This window comes from Myripristis murdjan, chromosome 18, assembly GCF_902150065.1.
Source record: "Myripristis murdjan chromosome 18, fMyrMur1.1, whole genome shotgun sequence".
Taxonomy (NCBI): domain Eukaryota; kingdom Metazoa; phylum Chordata; class Actinopteri; order Holocentriformes; family Holocentridae; genus Myripristis; species Myripristis murdjan.
Window position 1 is genome coordinate 10,505,671 of NC_043997.1, and position 8,946 is coordinate 10,514,616.

The window sequence follows — 8,946 nt, forward strand, 5'->3', positions numbered from 1 at the left end:
TTACTGTGACAAAAAGAAAACTTGAGCATTATAGGCAGCAGAAAAGGAAACTGCATGGCAGAACAGTTGGATTGGATTGGATTAGATTATGCAGGTGGACCTAATAAATTGGCCACTGGGTGTATATTGATACAATTAATATCAAGTCTACGCTGATCGGCACAATTTCCTGCACAGTCAAACTTAGTATCAGATTAAAATCAACAACACTGAATACTGCCTTTTGGTTATGTACATTTTTTTTTATTTATTTATTTTTTTTAGATATGGTCATGTTTTCTAGAGAAGACTACTTGCTTTTTTTTTTTTTTTTTTTTGGCTCCAATTGTAATCAATAACAACACTGACAATTCGGTATGATGAGTATTGCGACTACATTGAGAATCCAGAGATTTTTCGCGCCCGGAACCTTTGTTCCACCGTGTCCGAACCACGTCGGACACAAATGACGACGGACTGGTTTCTTAACAGCTCGCATGTTTTTGGTTTTCACTCTGAAGGTTTTTCATCTTTATGGAAAGAAACTGAGCCGCAGCTGAACGCCTGATGCTTGTTTTTCGTTAACATACAGCTTAACGGATAACCAGCGTTTAAAGCATGAATCCTGTCATTCGAAAGGTAAAGTTATTTGTCATTTCTCTCCACCACAGGTGTTAGGTTTGGACAGAGGTCATTTATTAGCACAGCGGCTGTGTCAGCTGGCGGTTATTGTAGCTTTGCCAATAAGAAAAGAGCTATAACACATCAACTTGTGGGCTAAAATGAGCCTTTTGGTTGCCTGTGTCAGATACAGATAATGTCGGAAGCGTGTGTGTGTGTGTGTGTGTGTGTGTGTGTGTGTGTGTGTGTGTGTACCAGGTATTACTAATGTTGTGGGGTCTCGCCTCCCTTATGAGGACAAAAACAAAGTCCCTTAGTGAAAATCATTAATTTTAGGGGGAAGACTTGGTTTAAAGTTAAGCTAACTTTAGGGTGAGGTTAAGGTTAAGGTTAAGCAGGTAGTGGTTAGGGTTAAGGTTAAGCTTAGGCAGGTAGTGATTAGGGTTAAGGTAAGGGTTTTCCGGGTAGTAGTCAGGGTCAAGGTTAGGCTTAGGGTTAGGCAAGCAGTAGTTAGGGTTAAGGTAAGGGTAAGTCTCCAATAAATGAATGGAAGTCAATGAAATGTCCTCGGAAGTGTGTGTGTGTGTGTGTGTGTGTGTGTGTGTGTGTGTGTGTGTGTGTGTGTGTGTGTGTGTGATAGCAACATTATCTCTTTGAACATCAAAATCAATTCACTTTTAAAACTGGAATAGCCCTCAGCCATTACTTTTCACCTATATTCAAGACCTTAACCTTGAGTAATATTACTTTTATTTTTTATTATTATTTTATTATCAGATCTGATTTGAGTTTGAAAAGCCTCTGAAACAGCATTTTAGGCCATCATAGACCATCAATTAACGTTACCAAAACTTAACCTAACAATTCAGTGAATAAATAAAATGCCCATGAAACTCAAACGTTATTAACAAACGTCTGGGACAGGGCACAAAACTCACTGGTTGAAAGTGTTTTATTATTATAAGGCCAGTATATGATGTGTGTTTGCAGTGGCTTTGATGTAATATATAATAGTCAGATTAAGAGGAAGTGTGTGACGTCAAACAAACAAGAAAAAAGAGTAGACTAGTTGCACATAACACAACAAATACTGAATCTCTCTCAAGACCTCTTGGTTATAATTACGATTTACTTGCTTTAATTACACTCAATAAATGATGGAATAGAAACTATTTGCATCTATTCTGCTCAATATTTACATAATGTTGTTGTAAACAAGGCTATTATGTCTTCCTTTGTTTCTACATATTTTACAGTTTCTATATCTTCCTGTGTTTTATCTGCATTTTTTTAAATATATGTTAATGACATTTTTTTGTTTGTTTGTTTTTTGCTGCCTCTGCCCGGTTTCATCACACACTCTTTGCTCTTGTTTTAAAATACCTTTTTTTTTATTTTTTATTTTATTCTCATTTTTTTCACTAGTATATTGTAAAGGAGTTTGAACCCCTGTATGAAAGGAGCCAGATATACTAAGTATTGCTTTTATTTATGTTGTCTTATTTTGTCCAGTTGCAGGTTTCCCTTGCACAGCATTCACTTCTGTTGACTCAAACGTCAGCATTTCTAAACCGGTAAGCCTTTTTTTTTTCTATTAATGCTCTGTTCTCAGTGAAGTGTCATATTGCTGCTTCCTGTAAGGGTTTGATTATTGTAGTCGCTTTGAAGAAAAACCATGACATCCCATTTAAAGAGTCACATCATCTAAAAATATTGTCTAGCATTATATTTAAAGACAGGAGAAGACGGTGAAATTATTTTGATTGACTTGACAATTGCAAGAATGCAGGCTGTTTTAGAGTAAAGTGCATCGTAAAGACGTAAAGGGATCCAGGTCCGAGCTGTTGACTAATTATTTTCTTGTTGTTTTAAAGGGCTTCAGCATCCATCCAGCATCCTCTTTGTGGTAAGTATTTATCGTCTGGTGTCGAGTGTTCATTTTTTTTTTTTTTGTCAGGATGGTATTCTTTTCTCTTTAGAGCAGTGTTTGAGCTGCTTCATTCTTAACTACCAGTCCAAAAAGAGTGAATATTCATACATACAGAGAGAAAGACAGATGGACAAACACTGGCCTGTTAACTTCACGGTGCAAAAATCAAGGGCTGGGTGATTTATATTGCTATTGATAATTATGATATCAGACCAGTTCCTGTGTGTCCTGGAAAACTGCAAATCCTGGAAATTTATGGACCAGTTCTCCATTCATCTACAACAGTCATGAGACTGTCATGAGAGCCTGGAAAATTATGAAAAATTATAAAGTTTAGCGAAGATTACACTTTGAAATGTTTCCCTGAGCTCACATTGCACATTTTTACTTGCTGACGCCCAGTTTCAGCGCCCAGTTTCACAGAAATAAGTAGCAAAATCAGAAATACGTTAATTATCCCTGTGGGGAAAATGGGTCAGTTGCAGTCGCTCAATTCTCAAGGGAAGAATTAAATTACAACAAATAGAAAAGAAATGAGAAATATAAAAATATGTACCTTAGAACATTGTAAGTATGTAAGTATGTATAAAGTTGTATCAAAAGCTGTATCAAAAGTACGTGCAGAATGAGCTTTGAGTCTAAATATGTGCATAAATCCTACAAAACATTACAACAGTACAGAAATATATATTTTTGTTTTGTTTTAAAGGCTGCGGCACAGTAAAAGTGATGCAGTTTTTTGAACTTACTAGACTTCAAAAATCTCTTGTGTGTAAACATCTTATGAAAGCACCAAATAGTCCCTACAGTATCATCACAATCTTGATATTTAGCTATTCAGCCAAAGATATTGTGATATTTGATTTTGTCCATATCGAGCAGCACTAATTGCACATTTATTTGTGTATTACTGTGTTTGGCTGCATGGCTGTTCCCTTCAGGTGGCGTGGCTCCTGGAAATGAAAGGCACTACAGATCCATGCCGACTCATGGGATTGGCAGGTGGAGGCATCTGTTACCTAAGGAAGCGGTAAGGCTTCTCACCGGTTTGTGTTTTTATTTATGATCCTTAAAGCCTTTTTGACGCCCTGCACGTGTGAGACATTCCCCACTCGGCTCACGTAATATAATCTCTAATAAAGTGTTAATTTGATATGAAGCTCACCTTTGCTCATCCAAACAAAATAAGCAGCATACTAAAATAAAGTTCATTTAAAGATTTGTTAATGTAATCATGTGATATAACAGCAACGTTACGCCATTATAATACATGCACTTGAGGTACAGTAACTTAGCTGATGATTGGTATTTTTGAGGGTGATACCACTATCCAGTATCTATCCATCCACAAGTGACAGTACTGACACCAATATGAATTATCGGGAGACTCAGAATTCAAATGCAGGTGCAGTTTTTCAGACCGGCCTGTCTTCAGATAATCGTTTTGTCATATTTCTCTCTGTCTTTCGGTTGATTTTAAACAGAAAACCTTGTCGCTTTCATTCCTGTGTTAGTGACAGTCCTTGGAAAAAAAGTCATAAAAATCAGCCAGCTATTGGCACAGCAGTGTACATACTATTGGACCAATACTGATATTGCTTTTTAAAGTTGTTATTGTTGATACTGGTAGTTTGCTGATAGATCTGTCCATGCTGTCTGGTGTGATCTGCAGTCCAGCGCAGGAACCACACCATCTCAGACACACTCGTCTATGACTCTGTGTCTCACTTTGTTGTCTGCTGCTGGGATGCTTTACCACCCATGTCACCTCAAACTTGTGTGTTTACACCCGTAACACTGAATGTTAATAAGCTACAGGCACCTGGAGCCAGCAGTGTAAACCTGCCCTGTATCTGATGAAGATGAGCACAATACAAATACAGCTACTACTTTTAATTTATTTTTTTATGCCCAGCCTACATGGGCTTACCTGACACTAACAAACATAATCGCAGCGAGTGTGAGGCCACGGGACTCCCTAAAAACTTGGTATTTTGCTCACATGGGCGTCGTTCTGCAGGGCGCATCAAGACACTACATTGATATCAGAATACAGATTCCCCATCTGAGGAGATTTTTATTGTTAGCCATAACTTTGCCCAACTAAATGTCAGTATATTTTAGCACTTTTTAGCTGCACATATTGTCCCGTATAACCTTATGATGGTGAACATGAGAATTTATCAACAGTCCGGTAAAAGTCACTTGAAAATCTGCAGGACAGTCTAGTCGCAGTTGTAGCCATGCCAGGAGTACAAGGTGCAAAAACCTATGAGTATCTTTGTGAATGTGAGATCAGAAAAAATACAAAATCCCCTCTGTTTGAAGGTTTAAGTAGGTGTCACGTCTCCTGAGGGTTTAATATTGGGGTTAAAGCAAAGATTAAGTTAATAAACAACTTCTTCCGTCAAATGCCAAGTTTTTAGGGAGTCCCGTCAGGCCACACCATCGAGTAAACAGCTCTTGTCTCATGCTTCTCTTTGTTTTTTTTTTGTTTTTGTTTTTTTTTTAGCCCAAGAAAAAGAAAGACAAGCACCAGATGAAACAGATCGCAGCAGCGACAAACACAGAGTACGGGACTCTGAACGTGAAGGTGTCGGGTTACGACATGACGGTGGTGGAGCATTACTCCCAGTACATCCACAACCTCTGCAACCGGCTGGGCATCAAAGTGGCTGAAAGGTGAGGGGAAACCACAGAGAAACGTCGACGGGCCAGAGGTTTCAGACAGCAACTCTGCGTGTTAGGAAATGAAACGTGTTTGGAAATCTACAAGTCCTCTGGCATTTATCGTCTACTTAATGCCCACTGGGCTCTTTAAGCTACAGCTGATAAAATTCCTTCCCTAATTAATCAATAAGCTTTCAGCAGACCTGCTAGCGTCACAATGCCTCTCTGTTTTGGTTCCAGCTGTAGCGTAGTGTTGTATACTGTGGTGGCTCACAACTGGTCAAGCCTCAAGGTCCACGTCCGTCTTTAATCATGAGGTCAAGGTCCACACGTAAACCACGTTTCCACCGCAGGGTCAAGGCTCTAAATCAAGTTCCTGGGAGATTATTTTACTCCTTAAAAAAATCCATGTCCAAGGGGTAATACTTTCCAAAAGTACAGGATCTTTGGGGTTGGGCTTTGCAGGCCTGAGCACTTCTGATTGGTTGGCAGCATTTTATTTCAGCTGCCGTTTTTCCACAGTGGCAAACCACTGGTGGCTGGCTAAATCAATCGCGCAAAATGATATTGTGTTGATGTCGTCGCAGTGAGACAAAACCCAACGTTTATTCAGGGTTTATTCATGTTTTTCAGATGAAACCTATGGGCACACTGCAGAGACAAGCGTGTTTACACTCAGATGTCAGCAGACTCATTTTCATAATCGTAAAATCAAAAAAAAAAAATCTAAAATTTGCCTAATCTTATGATCTTTTAAAAAAGCGGACCACACACCCACAGCTCACCTTTGACACACAATACGCCAGTTGACTCACAAGAGAAAACATTACATGACTTTTTTTTTTTTTTTTAACACTATTCTTCATGTGCAGCTATGCTTTGCCAACCAAAACCACAGAGGTCATGCTGATGCAAGAGCAAGGCACCAAGATGTATGTCGATGCCGTCCTGAAGACGCACGAGCGAATCGTCCAGGTAAAAATTTGTCCTTTTTCTTCTTGGTTAATCACATGAATTTTACACTGAATTTCCCAGCCTTGATCATTCTGCAGTGTTATCATTCTGTCTAATTTTTACGCATTACAGCTCAGTCATTTGAACGCCGCGCTTTGTCCCACCTTCATGGATGTCATTTTGAAGAATCAACCCGAGGGGATTGAACTTTGCATAAAAGAGGTGAGTGTCTGTGTGGGGGCTTATTCTGTATTTCAGACACAAGCACAAGGACAGCTCTGTTACAGCATGAAGTGTGGTCTTGCAAATTTTTTTTTTTTTTAACCCAAATGCAAAGAGAAATTCAGCCATTGCTGCCACACTCATGGACAAACTAAGATTTAAGATTGATATCCAACCATGGAAAAGTTAAGGTATATCAGACATTAAGACTTGGGCAGTATCTATTTTTTCATACCTTCCTGACATTTCACCGGGGAATATGACATCATTTGCGTACAAAAAAAAGCTGCTGGTGATAGAAGTCATTGTAGTCATAGTGTGATATTTTCTAGCCTACAATCCTGTGTGTCTAATATGCAGTTAGGCTTCTTAGACACGTCTTGCTTGCTTCAAATGCTTGTGGCCCGTGGAATATAAAGGAAAAACCTCTTCCACTGAAGGTCCCGATGATACTTGTTCACTCCGTGGAAGATACTGCACAGAGCTTCATCTGTGTTGATTGGCTCCTCTTAACCCAAAATACTCCCAAACAGGGGCAGAAGCATTTTTTTCCTTTTCTACTCGTCCTGTAACGTTATCCCCACCACTCGCAGGCTCCATCTTTCTTAGCTCAGCAGCCTGCCCCACCACTAGACGCTGACCTCTAGTGGTGCTTGCTGTGCACTGCAACGCATCACCTCAATACAGCGTCTCCGTATCAGTTTACCTGACAAAAGAGCATCTGTATTGGATTTCTAAACACCCTGGTATACTGTAATAGCTTGATACAGCCCTAACCCTATCAGACATATTCCATTCAAAATTTGCACATATACTATATATTTTTTTTATCTTTAGACTTGTCTTATGTGTTTTGTTGCTAGTCTTTGTGGGTACTTTGAAGGAATAAGAACCCAAACTAACCCAAACCCAAACCAAAATATGGCCTAAATGGTAATAAGTGACCGCTAAATGAAGGGAGAAAGTCATTTTGAAGCTGTCGCAGTTTGTCTCTTGTATCTGTGTGTTTCTGTAATCATCTCCACCTCTCACCTCCCTCTTCTTCTTCTTCTTCTTCTTCTCGTCGTCGTCGTTGTCGTCCTCCTCCTCCTCCTTCTTCTTCTTCCTCTTCTCAGCACACTGCGGCAGATTACCAAGTGCGGTTCAAGGCACGTCCGGAGCTGGAGGGGCTTATCGCACAGATGGGCCAAAAGGACCACTAACACGCTGAAGTTTGATTGTCCTGATCGCCAAGATTATATCTGACACGTGTTTTACACCAGTCTGAATCCTGGTGAACGGGAGCAAATCTGGATTGTCTGAATTTAAGTTAATTGTATTCATTTCTATTAAAAGAATCTGAAATTCCTTTTTTGTTGTTGTATTTTTGATATGGTGCATAGTATCGGATGTGTCCTCGTGGTGGTATGTCTGTGTGCTTTTGTAGACCTTTGTATGTTTTCTTCTTCTTCTTCTTTTTTTTTTTTTTTTTTTTTTTTTTTTACAATCCAATGCTATATATTTCCATTATTTTTGGGGGGACAAAATCACAAAATTTCATCAATTCCTGCAAATATATTGTACACATGTACTCATGCTACTTGGGTGTGATTTTCTCACTATGATGAAAGCTATGCATATGCAGATTTTGAAGTTTAAAAGCAAAAGGTATGGGACCAGGCATAAGATTATGCTGTAAAGATCAATATGAAAAAGTGACTTACTTTTTTCTCACCATATCTTTATTCAAGCTTTGCAGTGCATACCTCTTTCCTCTAACGCATCACACAGTTGTTTTCATTTGCATATTTGTCTTGTTTAATGCAGTCACTATATTTTTCTACTACTCAGCTCCTGCTTTGCTCATAGGCTTCTCGGTAGTGATTACTAAATGAAGAGAGTGTAAATCAGTTGGCTTACACACATTCAGCAGTTTTAGTAACTTTGTTTAGATGGTTATTAAATATTCCTTTTCCACGATACAGTGGGAAATAGGGAAATTTTGTAAAACTTAAAGTCTAAGTATACATTAGAAAAGAGTTTCTACACTAATGTCTACCTGCATATAAGTGAGTGTATCAAGAATACAGGAGAAATAAGAGGATTGATTGAATATAGAATGAAACCAGTGACTCGGGCTAAAAGATAATGCACTTTTTAAAATATGTCAAAACCCTCAAAAAAAAAAAAAAAAAATAATAATTTGGATGATGTTGATATAGAGGACGAGCAGATGAATCTCTTCTTAAACAGTTTTGCCTCATTTTACCATAAACTGCAGGCAGAACTGTCACTCTCATCTTCAGTAATCCAATTATTGAGGATTTCCAAGACGTGCATGACATCAGCCAGTCTCGTCTATTTTTTTAAGCTCAGAAAGAAGTTAGTGACTCTGTACGTCAGAGGGTGATATAAATAATATTGTGGCCGTACTAAAATCAGAGGATCTTGTCCGGACATGCAACACTGGTACATTAAAAACTGATAAAAGAAGAAAAAAATCAGTTTTTAAAAGTCACTTCAGAAACATCGATCCAGTTCCAGTATGTCTCAGACAGAACGAGTCAGGAAAGAAATGCTTTACCCAGTGT

General features: G+C 38.7%; 1 protein-coding gene across 2 annotated transcripts; it reads left to right on the plus strand.

Moving 5' to 3' along the window:
- The first annotated feature begins 417 nt into the window (after positions 1–417).
- mrpl48 (mitochondrial ribosomal protein L48) lies at positions 418–7,723 on the plus strand. Of its 2 annotated transcripts, none has more exons than XM_030075554.1 (8): positions 418–618; positions 2,119–2,174; positions 2,475–2,506; positions 3,472–3,560; positions 5,043–5,212; positions 6,073–6,175; positions 6,287–6,376; positions 7,492–7,723. In XM_030075554.1, exons 1-8 carry the CDS (start codon positions 598–600, stop codon positions 7,576–7,578), a joined length of 648 nt encoding a protein of 215 aa, XP_029931414.1. In that variant the 5' UTR covers positions 418–597; the 3' UTR covers positions 7,579–7,723. The 2 variants fall into 2 exon arrangements, with proteins under 2 accessions (XP_029931414.1, XP_029931413.1); XM_030075553.1 differs by having other exon boundaries at positions 419–618; positions 2,113–2,174.
- Positions 7,724–8,946: the final 1,223 nt, after the last annotated feature.